This window comes from Aythya marila, assembly GCF_965140915.1.
Source record: "Aythya marila genome assembly, chromosome: 2".
Taxonomy (NCBI): Eukaryota; Metazoa; Chordata; class Aves; order Anseriformes; family Anatidae; genus Aythya; species Aythya marila.
The window spans coordinates 17,011,137-17,030,233 of record NC_139043.1 but is presented as its reverse complement, the minus strand read 5'-3'; the positions used below and the strand labels follow the sequence as shown (position 1 = coordinate 17,030,233).

At 40.1% G+C, this 19,097-nt stretch overlaps 1 protein-coding gene across 2 annotated transcripts in view; it reads right to left on the bottom strand.

Moving 5' to 3' along the window:
* MPP7 (MAGUK p55 scaffold protein 7) overlaps positions 1–19,097 on the bottom strand; it is a 148,306-nt gene that overhangs the window by 81,288 nt on the left and 47,921 nt on the right. For both annotated transcript variants that reach the window (XM_082753478.1, XM_082753477.1), the window contains one exon: positions 12,203–12,321. In XM_082753478.1, the coding sequence (XP_082609604.1) occupies positions 12,203–12,321 (119 nt within the window). The remainder of the gene's footprint in view (positions 1–12,202; positions 12,322–19,097) is intronic.

Below are 19,097 nucleotides of genomic sequence, written 5' to 3'. Positions count from 1 at the left end.
ATAATTTAGGAGAGATTCTTCTCCTCAGCTTTTCAAGTCACTTCACTTCAGGTTTTTGCACCAAACCATCCAAACATGCAAACTGATTTTAACAGAGCCTTCAAATCAAAGCAAACATTCATTTCTTTTTATATCAGAAGGAGTAACACAAATGTATTTGTACAGGTGTACAAAATTACAGCCTTGCTATAGCTTTAACTTTCGGAAAGCAGGTAGATTCACAGCAGGAATTGCCTAATGACGGAGGAGGCGACAGGAACAAAAATAACAGAGCTCCTACTAGCTGCTACTGTTTTAAAATAGAATATAGTGATTACAAAACTACAAGATCAGAAATTTTATTCTACAAGAAATCAGGATCTATGAAAATAAAGACCTGTGATACAAAAGTATCAACTACTGGGATGCCAAGAGATTTCCTGACAGCTTCCAGCTGGGAACTCCCTGCCCTGGCCCCATTTATTTCAAGTAAGGTTCACCCAAAGCACCAGCCAGCACGACTTAGCCTGATTTATATTGCATTTGGACATGCACCGCTAGAAATAAATAGAAGTTTTAGTAATATCAGGAAGAAATATCACAAAATCAGGTAACGTTTTTCACAATTTTATGCCACGGATGAGTTTTAACATCAACAGAAGGAAAAATAACATTTCCTTCTATATTACTCGAAAAATTGTTTTTTTTTTTCACTTAAGAAACTAAGAAATCACAAATATTTATCCACCTAAACTCAGCTGAAGTGCCCCAGCTCAACTGGAATACAGAGAAGCACCCTTTATGTGTATCCATCTTTGGATGAAGAGTTTCAGCGAGACTGAGAACAAGAGGCTGCTCTTAACAATATTCTTAAAAGTTTGGGAAATCAGTGGAAAAAATGAAGTAAGAAAAAACCAGCACGACATTCCCATGGAGAAGACACGACAGAATGGTTCTGAAAGTGTTAACAGGAATAACAAAAGGAGAATAGATGCACAGAACATAAAGGGAATTAAAGATCTGTCATAGATTAAAAATTCATTTAGCAGTATAAGAGTAAATATAAAATGATCCACTTCTAAATTAACAGACCAATACACATACTCAGAAAACAGAGAGCGCAGAATTGGGCAAGAAGATGCAATCAAGCCATAGGTCTTCCACAGTGGTTACCTGATACACAACAAGGAAAGAACAAAAGATCGCTTCCCCTTTGGGAGAAGGCAATAATAATAGTAAAACTTGGGCAGATTATTAGTTAGAGTTAGTCAGAAATTGGTAGAAAGCGGATGTTTGGAGATGAAAGAGCACAAGCATACAACTACAAATATTTTGCTGCTTGGCATGTGCTACGGTATGATTTGTAGTTAGCCATTAATGATATACCAAACTTCAATATGGCCAGCTTAGTGTTTCAGCTGCCAGATTAAGATGATTACAATCATGGGTTACTTTCTTCCTAGAATCTTTGAAATGTGGAAATTCCAAATTGTACCGACTTATGGTTTGATCCTGATTAAAGCCGTGTATGTCTGTAGTGTCATTACCAGATTATTTAATCCCTAAATCTCAGCAATAACTGCTCTTTTCCATGAAACCCAATCTGCTAAGTGCATTAAAATTCAAGATACTTTATGAAGATGATATCCATAGTAAATGTAAAGCAGTAAATGGGAAGCTATCCTATATTTAATCGCTAGCATTTACAGCTGGCAGTTTGTTTTTTTTTTTCTTTTTTTAACCCTTTAACTTCAGTATAATTGAGGCAAAGTCACATTTGTGTATGGACACCACTTGTCACTTCACCTTGTGCTTACTGTGACTTCTAGCAGAAGACAACAGGAAAAGTTTGGAAGAGGCAGGGAGACAATACAGACTTGTTGTCCAATGGACACAATAAGAATGTCTGACCCCCCAGCATCCCTACCACTCAATAAATACCACTATTTGTCATGGAGAGTCACATCGTGCCTGAGCCACTGGGGCAGAGAAGAATCGGTGGCTCCCAGGCAATGCCTTCATGTTACAGAGCTATGAAACAGGGCGATGGGGAAAGGCAGCAGGAGGGAAATAAGAGGAAAACCAACTCAAAATTGAAGGAAGTGCACATAGTTGCCATAACACTCTCTGAAAGAAACAGCTTTGAAGCACAAAATGTATCTTTGCTGACCAGTGGATGCATGAGAGGTGTACTGATGCAGCTAGCAGAGTGAGTAAGGATAAAGGAATTAAGAACATGAACTAGTATTCTGTAGTTAGAATGGTTTATTTTATTGATTATATTCTCTGATTTTATTCCCTTGCATCAATAACATTGCCATCAATACCATGAGCCAACAGTGTGCCCAGGTAGGCAAGAAGGCCAATGGCATCCTGGCCTGCATTAGAAATAGCATGGCCAGCTGGACCAGGGAGGTGATTGCCCCTCTATACTCGGCTCTGGAGAGATCACACCTCCAGTACTGTCTTCAGGTCCAGAGGAGGGCCACAAGGATGATCAGAGGGCTGGAGCACCTCTCCTACACGGACAGGCTGAGGGAGCTGGGGTTGTTCAGCCTGGAGAAGAGAAGGCCCCAGGGAGACCTTACAGCGGCCTGCCAGTACCTAAAGGGGGCTACAGAAGAGCTGGGAAGGGACTTGTTGCTGGGGGTGGAGTGATAGGGCAAGGAGTAATGGCTTTAAACTAAAAGAAAAGGTAGCTATAGAGTAGATATTAGGAAGACATTCTTTACTGTGATGGTGGTGAGGCCCTGGCCCAGTCTGCCCTGAAAAGCTGTGGATGCCCCATCCCTGGAGGTGTTCAAGGCCAGGCTGGATGGGGCTTTGGGCAACCTGGGCTGGTGGGAGGTGTCCCTGCCCGTGGCAGGGGGTAGAACTGGATGGGCTTTAAGGTCCCTTCCAACCCAAACCATTCTGTGATTCTGTGATTAATGAATTTAATCATGTGCACAGGTAACTGCATGCTTGTGCGTGTACTTTGCTAACAAACTTTAAGCTGGACCAGCCAGTGCGAGGAGACCCGCATCTCAAAGAGCTCACAGTCTGAACCATCGTCTGGGTAAAGCACCGTGGCTTTTTTTTTTTATGAGAGCTGTTGGCATTGATGTAGGTACAGGCACTGCTCTGCGGTAGCTGCTCTGGCCAGCTCTGCACCCAGAAGAGGCACCCAGCCCCAGCACTGGTGTGACCCACAAAAGGGAACAGCAGAGGCCATCTCCATCGGACTGGGACTGAGAAACCTCTTCATCTTCTGCAGCTGAGACAGATTCCTCAAGTCCTGGGGTCTGCTGCATTTGGCAACTTCCCTAACATCTTCCAACTCCAGCACTGACAGAATACCAAGGATTAAATATGTTATCTATATCTTTTATACTCTCACTGTCTTAACTTCCCTAACAGACAAGGAATTAATCCAATCTAATCATTGAGTAGATGGGAAGTAGAAGCCTGCAGACATACAGGAGAGGGCACCCTGAGGAAAAACTTGGTCTTAGCTAAGAAAAGTGGATCAGCGGGAAGACAGCTGCAAAATATAGGAACATAATGTAAGTGTGTGCAAGGCTAAATTGCCCGCTGAGGCACCAGTGCTCTTTGAAAACAAATTCAAGACAGCTCTAGCTTTAGACAATTCAATGTTTTTAAAATTGTCATTGTAGGAATAGGGAAAGTATGGGCAATCCTGTTTTTGTGCCGTGCATACCTTATAGCAGTTCAGCTGGAGCAAGCAAGCACAAGACACCCCTCTCTGCAGCGTGGAAACGGAACGTGTCACAAAGCTGAAGCTGCTACGTCAAAGTCAATCTGCACATCTAAGTTTTGCCAGTGCACTGAAGGCGTAGTCAACTTGTGTTAACTGCTCTTTCTAAATTACTCATCCTTGAATTACACAGACAAGTAAGCATTACGTCTTTCATGCTTTTAAATCCCTTTTCTGCAGCACCCTACTGGCTGCTCCGCAGCATCTGCGCACCAGGTGGACAGCACCAGCCTGGGGAGCTCCCATGCCATGGTCTCAACTTCCCACGAGTTATGTTTGAGGAGAATTTCCACTGACATCACCGCGCCTGCAAGGAGAGGACTGGATGCTACAAAGATGCACAGGAGCAGCTACTAGAGAAGCAACACATGGTTAAGAGAACCGCTTAAAAAAGGGCTTAAGAAGGCACAGAAGAAAGAAAAGTAATGGGAAACAGAAAAAGGAAAGATGAGCAAAAACTGTGTGTGTATGCGTGGATTTCATACAAAGGAAGACAGTGAGGATATGTGTAATAGCACGTATTGCTGAGCACTACAAATTAACTTCAAGAGGATTATCTGAAGAGAGGATAAAATCAAGGCTTACAAAGATGGAAAGTTAACCTAAGCAGTAATGAAACACGCTGATAACAAACACAGGCATTTTTACTAAATCTTATTTTTAAACTTTTTTATTAAATCTTATTGTATCCATTTCCATGTTTCAAAAAGATTCTACAGCTATCGCATCCCATCCTTCTTAAAACACTTGTTTTTACACTGCAGAGGCTTGGTTGGGTAGTTAAAACTCTCTGTTCTTAAAAGAAAAATAGCCCAAGACAGTAACAAAAGGAAAAAAAAAATGAAACACACCCTCACATGTTCTCCTACAGAACATAATTTTTTTCATCTGCCACAAAAATGACTGCTGGTCCACAGGAAAAGAACACTGGAGAAAAACAGTTTAAAATGACATTATCCTTGGATGTCTTGGATTTATCAGACTACTGAGCAGCTTACGGGACCTTTGATTGGCCTCAGTATCATACACAAAAAATGTATCACTTTGGTTAAATAAATACTGCACGAGCTCTGTAAGACAAGAAAAATCTGGGTATGAGCATGGATTTGGGTTCTCAAACTTCCCTTTGGCCTGCTGCAGAAGTTTTGTCACCAGGCTGGTATATCACACCCTCTGCAACAATGAAATTACAGACTATTTTCTTAGAAGGATTTAGATCTTCCTTCTCAATGTCCAGGACATTTTGGCTGGATTTCTGCTACTCTTTGGAGGTTTCCCAGCAGAAACTTTAAATCAATTACTGCTGATCCAAAAAATGCCTCCGTCTGGAGTTTAACCTAAACCAAAGTGTTTTCACATTCCAAAGCACTGATTAATTCACAAGTTTCAAGAAGCAGTCATAGACCAACATTTCACACCTCTGAATTAATAAGCTTATCTGTTTTATTTTTCATTTCAAAAGCTTGTTGGTATACTGTACCTGCAGAAACTTTTACCTAGCCCAGCTTCTCCAGCTCTTATGAGACTAAACTGTCAACAAGCCTGTGTAATTGCTGCTTTGGAAACTGATCTTGGAATTTTTTGTTATGAACAAAGTGGGCTGAAAGGAGGAGATGGTGACAGGAGCAGGACTTCCTTATAAAAACCTAGATGAAAACATGTAAGTCTCTATTATTAAACACATTAGCAGCTCTGATGTAGAAGCTGCAAGATGCTGGGGATAATGGATGTCAAAACGTCTGAGAAAAGTTAGTACGGGACAGCCCATCCTGGAAGATGTCCCATCCCTGGAGGTGCTCAAGGCCAGGCTGGATGAGGCTTTGGGCAACCTGGGCTGGTGGGAGGTGTCCCTGCCCACGGCAGGGGGTTGGGACTGGGTGGGCTTTAAGGTCTCTTTCAACCCAAACCATTCCATGATTCTATCCAGTTAAATTTCTACCAGGAAGTACAAAATAAAACATAAAAACACACAAGGCAAAACACCATCATCTTTCATCAGAGAAGAAACACTAAGACCGTTACATGTTACAGTATGTGGACACTTTGGGGTTTTAGCTAGGATTTAAAGCAGGAACCCATTTTTATTTCTGTTCCTTTTGCTCCGTTACTACCTGATGTCCTACATTTTCATACAAGTGCTCAGACAAGTGAAGGGGGTCAGTGCACGCACTTCAGCCAGAAACTCTCCATCTCAACAACAGAAGCATTAGAAGCATTTGGTCGGTGCCTGGCTGCTGGCTAGCTTTTCCTTACATTTTCCATGGCAACAGTATCAGTCTGAATAAAGTAAAGATCCCATAGTATTTTCTATAAAACTTCAATTACCTTATTTTGATTAATCTGATCACTGTTCCCATGGAAATTAAGTTTAAAGGCAGCTGACTGCCTCCAGCTAAGAGCGATCTCTCCACTTGCAGATTTCAGTTGCTGGCTATCGAGCAAGTCTCCAAAAATCACTTTGGCTTCAAAAGTAACACTCGAAATTCACACGGCGTTTCATATGGAGTAACACCTTGCATTACACTTTCTTGAACGCAATAATTTGGATGGAAGCAAAACGATGCTTCCATCCAAAAAGCAATGCTTCGGGGGTAATTACTCCAAATATCATTGCTAACGGTTGTTAGACAGCATCAGGCTTTCTTACAGAGTATTGTTTTTTTCAACACTTTTCATCTTTAAATAAGCAGGAAGCCTACGAGCAAGCTTGTATTTCGGTGTACAAATTAGACCATTAGCTACGAATGCTTTGGGTGAGAAGAGCACCGAAATGCCACCACTCCTCCACGTACAGTCCACGCATGCAACCCAAAGATGGTCTGAATTTGAACAACAAAGAACTGCCCCCTATGACCGAGTGCATCAATATTCATGAGCCCAACTACAGTAAATTCCTTCCTCCTTCTTTTAAACATGCCCAGCTGCCCACATCTGCACGTTGTTTGGCCAGTCTGCATGACGAGAGCGAGAGCTTTGTTCCTAACTCTGGCCTTGGGTAGGCTTTGCATGCCTGCTCTGACTGAGAGATGTAAACTATAACGTAAGAAGCAAGCTTGCCCGCTCCTCTAGAGCATGAAGAACAATTATTTTTCATTGGCCATGAATTGTTCCCAGCTGCCAAGCACCACCCTCCCACCTCCTTCTCCAGATGGCCAGGTGGTAAATGCTTACTCACACCGCCTTTTCCTTCATTTTTTCCCCCATCTCCAAAGCAAACAGCACTTCAAGAGCTCCCCATGAATTTACACAACTCCAGCCTATTCCCTGTACCTGGGAGGTACAGCTTTTGAAAAATAAATATGATTGAGAACTCTGCAGCAAGGAACCTGAAGGACTCTGAGTACCAAAGAGCCATTTTAGTGAACGAGCTATCAGTTTCAATAACTCCACCCACTCCGAGGTGGTCTGTCCATCTCTCCAGCTCCACAACACTCTCCCCTGAAACCACAATCTGCTCCGTTTGATTTAAGGCTGGGTGGCTGGAGCCTGCCAATCTCCAGCCCCACTCACTGACCCACACTTTCAGCGCCTTTTCCAGGCGTGCTGCTCTTGGATAAGGCAGCTCCTCTGAGCTCCTCCCGAGGTACCCGTTTATGTCTGCCCTGAAATCAGAAATCCCTCTCACCATTCCCTTCCCAGGTGCAAAGATAAAAGCGACCGAAGCCCCTCACAAACACACCCAGCTGTCTCCGTACAACAAAGCAGTTAACAGAAAAAGAAGTGGTTCTGTGAGCTGCAGAAACAGCTCCAACAATAAGCTCTAAACAATACGAAGATTGTGTAAATATTAGTGCTAGCGAAAGTGCACACAAAGAACAAAGTCATCAGAAAGTAAATAACGTGTTACGAGTAAAAAATATTTTGTATGTTACGAGTAAGAAATATTTCAATAGCTTGTAGTACAGAAGCAGTCAACATCAACGTCACCAAGCTGCCATGAAGAAAGCCAACTCCATCCCAGGCAGACAGCGCGATCTCCAGCCGTTATTCCATATCGTGTCGTGCTCAGATCTTTGTCTAATCCATCCTTATCGTCCGTCACCACCGTTGTAATCCTTTGTCACCAACACAGCTATCATCCCGTCCGTCTATGGGTCATCCGTGCCAAATGTTCAGAGCAAAGAGACCAGAACAATCAGCTGTCACACACATCAGAACAATTCACAGAGAGAAGTGTGTTTCCTCTATATTCTTTTGGAAGGGATATGCAGCTGTGGGGATGCTTGAGGACATGCCCAGGCAGAAGCATTCACCATTCAGGTGCGTGACACGGGAGGTGAATGCACAAGATGTGTGCGGTGCGTACCTGGATGCTGGCTGCAGGACGTCTGACGCCTCACGGGGCAGGGGAGGCTGCACCAGAAGACCCCTCCATGAGCTCCAGGAGAGCCACCACAGTTGTGAAGTTTGGGCTATGTAATCACACACTGAATTTGCATGCCAAAGAATTTACATCGGGAAACACTCTTGCCTGTTCTCATTTTGAAGATTAGATTGCTTAGAAAAAGCTCTTAGTCATTGTGTTAGTCACTGACACAGACAAACATTAGCACGTCCAAAAATTTCTCAGAACTTCAAGCCAAGCCACATCCAGGTAAAACCAACAGAAAATTAGCACAAATTAAGGTTTTGCAGGGCTAGCTGCCAAAATATTATGCAGTCATAATTAAACCAGACTAGATTCACCAAATATTCCTTACTCTTTGTAGTAGCCATATTCTTCGCCAATGCCACATACTGCCTTTTTGGCTTGTTGGATGTCTGATCCCTTCCCTATCAAGGGGAGGAACAATACCACTCGTGGCTTTGTTTTCATAATGCAAAGTACAGCACTGGCTAAAGATCTGTCCATGCTCTGAGCTGGCCAAAGCCAATTGGTAAACTGTAATTGGCTAAAAAGCACGTCGGTAGCAGCCTAACAGCTCAACTTACTCAGTCTTTGAGCATTACACCCACAGCGAGAAACGTTGAAGGCTACAGTGGAAGCAAAAGCTTCATCTTGGAGCTCAGCAGACAAACAGTAAAATGTGTCCAGTGCACTAACAGCAAGCAAACACACATGGAAGCTCTTGTAGCTCCTCTGAAAATGAGCTAAAGGAGTAGTTAGAACAGATCTTTATTTATACATTTTCCTCTTAAAAAAAAAAAAAAAAAAAAAAAGAGAGACAAAAACACAAAAAAATGACCACCAACACAACCAGAGTAAACGTGTACTATCCAAAATTTCAGCTAGGTTAGTAGTCATATTTTCTTAGTTCTTTTCTATGAATCTCTACAGAATTACTGGGATCTCAACCATATAAAAAGTAATGAGAAGGTTGAAGATTTTTGGTTGAACTTAAGAGAGTTATGTAATAAGACAAGGAAGTAATAAATTGAGTGAAGCAGAGACAAACTTTGAACATTCACTATCCAGAGCCAGCTTTCTCTTCCAAACTGTCAACAATAGTTGTGGGTTCCTTCTTCTCTATACTTTGCGAACTAAAATCTAATCAACAGATTCTTTTATTGAGAAAAAAGAATGCAAGACCAGTTGCATCAGTTCTTGCCGGTTTTACTTACTACAATAGGAATGTACTGTAGGGAACCATCCAGTATTTGCAGGGGAACGGACTGGATGATCTAATACAACTTTTCCATTTCTGACTTCTTAGAACAGCTCAGCCTGATCCAAGTTCACAAAGGGATTTCTATCCAACAGCACTGAATGAAGAGAAACCCGAGGCAAGGATTTTTCTTTTCAATATCAAGAGAACCAGAGCAGCAAACCATACGCCATCACATACAACCATGCAGAAAACACTGTGACTATTAAATACCCATAAAACGCAGAATATCTGTACAAAGCGGTACAAAGTTGATTTTATACTTAAACATTTCAAGTAATTTGGAGCGCATTATACATTTTAAAACTTAGAAAACAGCTCTGTTCCAATATTTGCAATTATTAAATACTAAGGTAATAAGTTCAGTTTGAAATTTTTATGAAGCTGTGTGCCTATTTTAAATAGATAAATAGTAGTGCCCAATTAGTAGTATATCAGTGCTAATTTTATTTCTATTTATGAAGTTTAAAACCCACAGATACCAGGATCACAACATCCTTGGCTCTAAGCTAGTGCTTCTTTTTTATTCCAAAATATCTGTCATCATTCTCTGCCTAAGGAATTAAAAACATTTGTCTTTGCAAGTATGGTTGACTTTAAGAAGTTACTGCTAGGAAAAACAGCCTTTCAAATAAGATACCAGAACCCAGAAAGAAAGGTTTGGCACTTCTGAAGCCTTGTAATAGGGAAAAGCTATGGAAGATGAGATTCTCTCTTTTGCTCTTAGTTTCATTCCAAAAAGCCATGCACTGCCTTCTCTGAAACTTGATAACACACTGGATAATCCTTTTAAAATGTGTTAGAGGTCAAACGAATACTATAAGTTTCAGATACAACCTAAGGGCAGGAGTATGAACTAGATAACCTTTTAAAAGGCCTTCATGCCTGATTTTCTGTAGCTGAACAACACAGAAATCAAAAGGCGAGGTCTCATAGCCCATGCCATACACTGAGTCACACTAGATGCTGGTAACAGTCTCAGTTCTTGTAATTAAAAATCTCTGTCTTTTGAGTCAAATTAGCACAGTGCATTAAAGAATAAGTGCTACTACTGAACACGAAAGATGCATTTTCAAAAATTAAATCTATTTGAAGACAGTGTGAGCCCTAAAAGGACTTCACCATAACTGTTCACAGGTTAGGAGTTAAATATATACTTCATTTGTGGCCCTAAAACTTACAAGATAAATAAGATGGTTGGAATACTTCAACAGCTTCTTGCTGTAACTGCAATGAAATGTCCACTTACTGACCCCCAAAATTTCCCGACTGCCTCAAGAAACCTTTTTCATTCAATTCTCATCCAGTAAGACCAATCCACCCTGCAGTAACAAACAACATGATATTAGGGCATGTACGAGAGCCCATCTTTTTCAAGGTAAGTGTAATAGCTACAGTCATAGCTACAGCCATGCTAACTTTGTTTATTTTGGGGATAGGCAAAAGGGAGCAAGTGAATGAGTTAAAAGGTTTTGGGTTTGCCTCAATACAAAATTAAGAGCAAATGTTGAAATTTTAATGTTTCACAGATCCACACTCATTTTCAGCCAGCCTTCTTTAATTCCCAATCCAGAAAGAAAACTAACTTAGCTACTGACCTAATATTTAATTTAGATTCACACGGCCATCAGCCTATATTTGAAACATAACCGGTGCTCCCCTTTCAGTGGTGATCTTAGCAAGCTGAGCAGACAGCTGAATCCAAGCAGTAAGAAGTGTAGGAATCGCTGTGCTTCAGAAACTTTGATGAAATTCTTTAGGCAAACGAGTATTGAAAAGCACTGTTCTGCTGCTTGTTGTTTTTGTGTATCTGCTACCAGACAGTACTTGTGTTTATTTTCATATGTAATTCTGCAGGTAATTTGAAAACTTTGCCCAAGTACAACATTTTTATTTATTTATTTATTTATTTTCCTGGAATAAGATAGCTGAAAGAAAGGGAAAAAGGTGACTTCTAAAATCTACATAAAATAATCTCAGTTGCTTCTGTTTTAAGCCTCCTCTCACGCAATGACTGACAACTGTAACAAACTCTGCTCAATTATGTGCAATCTGGATATATTCATCGTATGGGTTACCACCACCTACTGACTCCTTTGAGACCTCAGAATTTCCTTACAGCTCAAATTAGCTCCATACTAGAGACCTGAGCCGCACTTACCATGTTGGAGGAGTGGAACGTTTGTAACCAGCTGTTTGGTCCCATTTTTCTTCTTCAAGCAATTTCAACGTTATTGGGGTTGCTCTGTGTACTCCCGTGGCATGCTTTGATTTTTTGTTGCTGCTCATTTTCATAGCAGGACACTTTACTCAAGTATTCTTCCAAACTTATTTTAGGTCGTACTTTAGTCCAACATATTTATGTGCAAAACAATTTTAAATGGAGGCAAGCCAATAAAAGAAACAGCTTACTAGAATTTCAGTTGACTTTGTTAAAGGAAATTATTTTAAATTAATGTGGCTACTGAACTGTTGCCATACTTGACCTCAGAAAATATATTCCTTCTAATTTTTGCTGTGAACATTTATTTATTTAAGCTAAACTCCAGGTCTTGAATGTTGACCATAAAGAAGGCTCAGATTTCCTGCTACTATTTCGTACTCTCTTTTTCTAAACAAGGGCAAACAACATATGTTTGCTGCATTAGCATTATACTGCCAAAACATCACTCTTAAATGAAATCATCTATGTATTTTTGGTAGAATCTTATTTAACAACTTCCACCCCTGACAGAAACAGAGTTAGAACAAGGCTGTTTTGTTTTCACTGAGCAAGTTTGATCACTGGTTTACTAGATGGCGCTCAAAACATTTTTCCATATGCTCTTCTCAAAGAGAAACTGACTTAAATGTGGTTTACCTTCACCAATGAATGAAGGCTTTTTTCACCAAACATATCCCAGAGGAAGGTCAGGTCTTCCTGGCTGTCCACATGTGGCTGCAGCTGGGCTGGCAATGCAGCCAGCAGCTCATACAGACCTATAAAATGAAAATAAAACACAGAGTGTAATCTAGGGGTGATCTCATTAATTTCACTTAACAGTTCTGTGTAATTGGCTGCCTGGAGCATGTCATTTTAACTGAATAGGGAGTCTGGAGGACCCAGCACAACATTAACTCGTAGAACCAAAAGGAACATTTTTTAAAAATTACTAAGAAGCAAGTATTAGCAGTGTACTTTTTACCTTGTCACAGTTGTCAAGCTTCTATATCCGTATGTATTTACACAAGGTTACAGAGAAAATTCGTAAATTTTTTTTTTTTTTTTTTAAAAAAAGACAAAACGAGAAAAAAACATACATTCCTTTGCTTAATCGTTATTCCATTTCCCTTGATGTTAGCCAAAGAGTGAAATGAGTCATGAATAGGAAAAACTTCCTTAAAAGAACAGAAACTGGATAGGGTGGTCCATTAAAAAAGGGTTCGTGGTTTCTCTAAATATTTCTTGCTAATATATTGCTTAATATTTTTTTTATCCCGTGTTCAGTAGGAGCCTACAGCAAGACAAAAGGAACCGCTCTGTTTTGCAGCGCTACACCTCAAAAAACAAAGCCAGCGCAGCTTTCCCAGAGGCACCCCCAGAGAGCGACGTTTCGGGAACGTTTTGCATTCGCAGGTATCCAGGGCCCTGCGTAGGGTTAAAGCAATCGCTGCTCCCAGTTTTTTGTGGCACACCTCGGCAGCGGGCTCGGAGGGGCAGACAGTAGCGCAGTGTTCCACGGTAGCATGCAGCAGCAAATATCCATCATGCACACAGGCCATCAAGCTGCTGTCCAAGAAATGTAGCAACAGTGTTTGCAGCAGCCCTCTTTAGGGAGGTAACCTGGCACGAGCTGATATCAATTCATAGCACATGTTGAATTTTCCACTGGGATTACTTGGGGTAAAAAGGACAAAATGCCTTTTTCTCCTGTCTGCTGTCTACAAAAACACCAAGAGTCTCCCGGGATCCAAGATACATGGTCCTGCTATTATTTTTAGTCTGACTAAGTGCTGCTGTTCCTCACAAGGACGGATTTACAAGATATTCTACCAGCAAAGAAGGTTATTGTGAGTTATAGGTTGCCCATCATTATTATGCCTATTATCTCCCTAAAACTCCATCTCAAGTATTTATCAGTAAAAATAATTTCACTGCCTTTCCAGGCACCACACATCCCCTTTCAAAATTACATCCAGCACCTTCGGGATCCGATTATTTAACGTTTTTGTCCTTTTACTGTCTTTCAGTAAAATATTCTGGAAAAAAAACGTTCCTTCCAGATACATTCTTTTTGTGGTCCAAGTGTTTTGGTGGTTGACATTCATTTTCTTAGAATCTCGCTTTTATTTAAATCTGCTCTTGTTTATCCTTCAGAAATACTGTAAAAAGAGGATATAACTCAAACCACTACAATTTTGCATGGGTAGAAAAAGAAACCCAAGCCTTGCCTACCAAGACTCCACCAATGACTGAACAAACACCCGAGGAACAGAGGGCTGAATTATGAAATATTAGACTTTCAGCACTTTGTTAAAAAAAATAATAATTATAACTTAAGAATAACTTTTTCAGAGTTTCTCTGGATGTCACAGTAGCTGAGAAATGACGTCAACAGTATTTCAGGTGAGGAATTAAGTACATAAGAAGAACAAATATTAAAACTGCAAAAAATAAGCTATCACTAATTCAATTTACCGTGTCCTTAAGAAGTTCATTTAGGTAATTAAAATTTCTTTACACTCAGCTTTTATTTGTGCACATGGCCACTTTGTTAATGTCAATACATTTACCTTAGAATAACGTGAAGATTGTTTAAAAATGGGATGAAAAATTGAAGGTAAGCTTATACTGTGGCGTAAGTGTTCAGGAACAATTCACATGTGCCATTCAGAGGGAAGAAGATACTACCTTCAGCCATTCCCTTCACGTTAGAGATGCACAAGAAGATTAAGGGCTTAAATTTCACATATCATCTACTGTCAAACTATTCTATGCTTGTAACCACTGCCCCTCAAACCTTTGATAATTAATTCCCCAGTGAAAGTAAAAGTTTCCTGATGGCCTAATTCTTACGGTAGCAATATGGGGTGAGACTGAATCTGCCCGTAAAGAGACTTGGTTTTATGCACAGAACTGCTTGTGATCCAGGACAGGGTAATCCTGCAGGTGCTTGCATACCTTATGGCTTCAACATCCAGCTCAAAAGGTGCTGTGGGCTTCATTTCCTCTTAGAGCCCCAAATTCCCCTTCTGGGGAAATGGGTGGCTGTGTCTCAGCAGCCCCATTGCTAGCTTCCATGGAAATGTACCCCCTTTATGCAGCTCTTCTGGAGTTACATGAGGCAGGTGCATTTTTTCCAGTCCTAAGGTTATGTTTCAAATGCTGCCCTGCTTTACCTCTGCAGTCCAATGTTTGTAGCTTTCACCCTGAAGGTGAAAAAAAATCAGAATCCAGCTCTTCTCTGCAGCAAAAGAGCCCCAGCCACCCACCATGCCAAGGAACACTGCTCACCTGCTCCTTACACTCCTCTTGAAACCAAGCATTATGTAGCTAAGATAATAAAATAAAATAAAATAAAATAAAATAAAATAAAATAAAATAAAATAAAATAAAATAAAATAAAATAAAATAAAATAAAATAAAATAAAATAAAATAAAATAAAATAGTCAAACAAAACTTCAGCAGGAAGAGGACTTGAGGTTTTTAGCTGGAGAGAGCAGATGGTAAAGACCAAAGTTAAAATACTGACACTCCAAAATGGAGCTCAGCTCTACCCTCTTTTTAAACACAACATGACAGCAGCAGAAGGTGCTGGTCCCTATGAAGGCTTAGCTTCACATAAGTGCATTTTTTCTTGCTCCTTCTGCAGTGCCCAGTGCCATGGAATCAAAATTTCTCAGATGGGCATTAAGGTTTTGTATATAAAGAAAACCTGCGTATTGTTCTTCTGCCCCTTGCACCAACTCCTTAAGAGCTAGAAGGTGGCATTTGATTTGTGTCTCAGCCAGACAAAATGCATCGTTCCGATGTACTGCAGTGTAAAGAGATAGTGACAAGTGTACAGCTAGCAGATGGGATTTAAAAGCAAGTACTTTTGTGATAGGGACAGGGACCAGGTAATTTGTCGGCCTGCCATAAATTGGTAATGACTTCAGTTGACTGCAGACATATCGGCCTCGCTGAAATGACCACGGACTTGTCACATCCACCTTTCTGACACCTGAACAGCAGCAGATCAAGCCTCTGCTGCCCTGCAGCTGTCACTACGTGGAGTTGCTTCCATGCAGCACGGTAAGCAACCCAAATTTAACACCGGAGATTGTGCCTTAGCCCATCCTCAAACCGACCCCTGCAAAGCTACGAAATAGCATCTCAGGTGCTCCTGGAGGCCAGAGCCAGAGGCTGCAGCAATCAGTGTAAGTAGCTCACCGGTTTTACTGCACTCAGGCTGTTGAAAGCAGATTGTTGTGTTTTTAAATCCTTTTAGCAGAAATTAGAAATACTGAAATGCTGCTGCACTGAGCTTCATCGTCATAGGCATATCCCCTGGACTGAGATGGGCCGCTACGGGAATTAAAAATGCTTTTTCCTTGCAGTAGCCATGGGCTGAGACACAGCTCCACAACTGAGAGCTGAACGCTGCTGTCCTAAGCGCGTGGCTGCCAGCCCTCAGCTGGGCTATCAGTCTCAGGGCGATGCTTTCTTCTCCAAGCCATCCAAAAAGCAGGGAGCTCCTAGTAAAAAAAAGTATTTTGCACACATTTTTGGAAAGATGCCTACAGTCTAAACTAACACATACACACACACACGGAAAAAAAAAAGTTTTTAAAAGGCTCTAGAAGTTGTTTTAAAAAACAAAAATCACAAAAAGCTGAAAAAAATCCTGCGTTTTCTGAATGCCTGATGTTGGCAACACTGTAAAGAGCCTTGGAAAAAAAAAATAAAAGCATTTTAAAAAAGCTTTTTTTATACAATGTTGCTATTCTACTTGGGTTCTTGTAATTTTTTTAAGTCTAGTTTGGCTAAATTTAAGCAAGTTTTATATTTAAAAGGAATCACATGTCCACTGGGATTTTCGAGTATCAAAATACTTCAGGTGTCAAAATTCAGTAGAGTAAACATGACTTACACAAGAAAAACTCATTTACTTCTATTTTTAAAAGCAGAACATTTATTCAGAGGTCTCAAATGACCTGAGCATACATTACAAAAATTAACAATGAGTTTAAGCATGAAGATGAAAGACTATTTTGCAACTATAAAAAAGGAAGCAAGTTAGGTCAGTCCTACAACTTGGGGGAAAAAATCTCACATCACAATGTAATCATCCCTGGACTTCCCCAAATCATTGAATCAGAGGAAGAAACAGGGATCTTTCTAGATGAAACATGGGCACCTAAGCCGGTGGCAGTAATGAGGGTCAATTCCAGATAAATAAGGGAACTCCTAGTTTTAGATACTGGTATGCTGATATTTATATTCATATATCCATATTCATATATTTATATTTATATAAATTAGATACAGTGCTTAAGATGAACTAAGATGTGAACTAAGTAAAACCTGTGGTGTGGCAACACTCCTGAAAGGGGCAAGCACTGCACACAGTAATATCATAAAGCCCTTGTAAGAGTAGTAGGGGTTAGGGAATGTTGGAAGGTGCTTCGGTAGCCTATTAAACCCAACTGCCTCAATCAAGAATAAAGAAATTGAATAAATTAACACCAGACATACGATACACTTTCCATGAAGTTTATTTCAACCAAGAAAAAAAAAAAACAAAAAAAAAAACCACAGGCAAATAAAAAACAATGACTAGATAACCCTGCTTACAGAAATAATCCCTAACTATATTTATGCCAATAACCTAATACACGTACATATCTTCCTAAAACTAAAATTTACAACAGCTTGCCACAGATATAGAAACCACTCTGAAGATTTTAGACTTGTTGCAGTCTAAATTGTTGCAGAGTAACCCAAAATGGATGCAAAATAAAGCTTGTAGCGTTCAGCCAGCTTGGACTAAAGAAACAATTTCAAGGGAAAACTCCAAGTATGCTTGAAAACACAGAATTGTCCTGGCTTAGAAAGGTAATCAATAGATTTCACGCTTTTTTTCTATTAACACAGTTAAGCAGCTCCCGTCTTCAGGGTGTCTTCAGTTTTTCCTAAACTTAATTAATACAATTTAGTTTTATTAGATCTGGGGAACAGAGTGTATAATAATGACAATCTCAATTTAAAAATGTTTAACCTAACTTTGCGCATGCAATAAGATTTAAGACTGAGAAGAAATGGAAAGCTTTTAAATCAGAAACAAGAGGACATAAAGAATTTTTCCAGTTCTAGAAAATTGCTTCCTTCAGAGTGTTATATTCTATAGCAGACTGCTTGTTCCTAGGAGGAGAATAAATGGCTAAGCAATTGATGAAAGTGTTCCCGGACTGAACCACTCACACTGCGGATTCCAGATGCTCTACATTCTTGACATCAGAATGGAAAAATTTACTGTTAGTCTAGAGAAATTTAATATCACCATTCTTGTCATATCCTTCATAGCTTCATTATTAGGACAAGTCTGTGGAAGCTATAAACTAGCGCTAAATGATAAAAAATATGGTCTCTGCGTTCCATCACTCCTGCACATTACAAGAAAACACCAGCTTTGTTTTGGTTAGCAGAAGGAAAAGAACGGAGACAAATGGACGTGCGTTTGCTTTCGTATGTTAATTAATTTCCTGAATTAGCATTCTGGACAACGATGCCAGACTTCAAATCAAAAATTTTTACTGTAACCGAGGGGTAATAAACACTAAAGAACATATATCTAAGCCCAGAACAACACTGTAAAATTTTATTGTATTAATAAAACGGGACACACCAACCTTTAAATTTTCCACTTTGTCAAAGGTAAAATAATCAGCACCATTTGCTGCCTTTTATAAGAAGCTGATATTTTTTCACATTTGAACTGTACTTTACAGTTCAATAAAGGATCAGACAACACTCTCCTTACACAAAGCAAACAGCCCTGCAACAGAAACCCTTGTTCTGACATCACTGCTGCTGCACAGTAAAATCAAAGTCACTACCACCGAATGTCGAAAGTTGTTTCACTCTCGGGTTTGAGATCTGTCTCCATGCACAGGTCCACATCAAAACATTCTGGGCAGATACGGATTAGGACAGACATACTCCACTGCCCTGTCAGCCTCCAGCTGTAGGATGACCACTGGGTCTGCTACAAATACTTCTTTTTTATGTTCTTAATTCCCCTGAGTGTGTAGGCTTCCTGACGCTGCAAGAAGGCTTTATCACTGATTCCTTAAGAAAAATTGTTCAATGTGATTCTATCACATACATTTTTTTTTAATTTTGCAATTTAGTGTCCCATAAAAAATATTTAATCTAATTTCCAGAAGATACAGAATACTGAATAACCGGATAACTGTAATATGCAGGTCATCAGCACCCCTGAAAAACGTACTATTTTGTTTTATTTACTAACTCACCAAGAAGCAAAATGCTAAAATTGTTACAGGTGGCACTAATTAAAATGTCAATGTTCTATTTTTTTTCCTAATGAAAGCAAGACTTTTGTAACACATACCCTCAGAAAACCAGATTACACGTTCAGTAAGGGCAGTACAGTATTTTAACTTCCCAATTGTACCCAATTTTTATTCCTCCACGCTGGAGTAATTTGTTAACCCGCCTTAAAGCAACGTTATGACAGAAAACGCTGAAAGTAAGCAATCGTTTAAACCC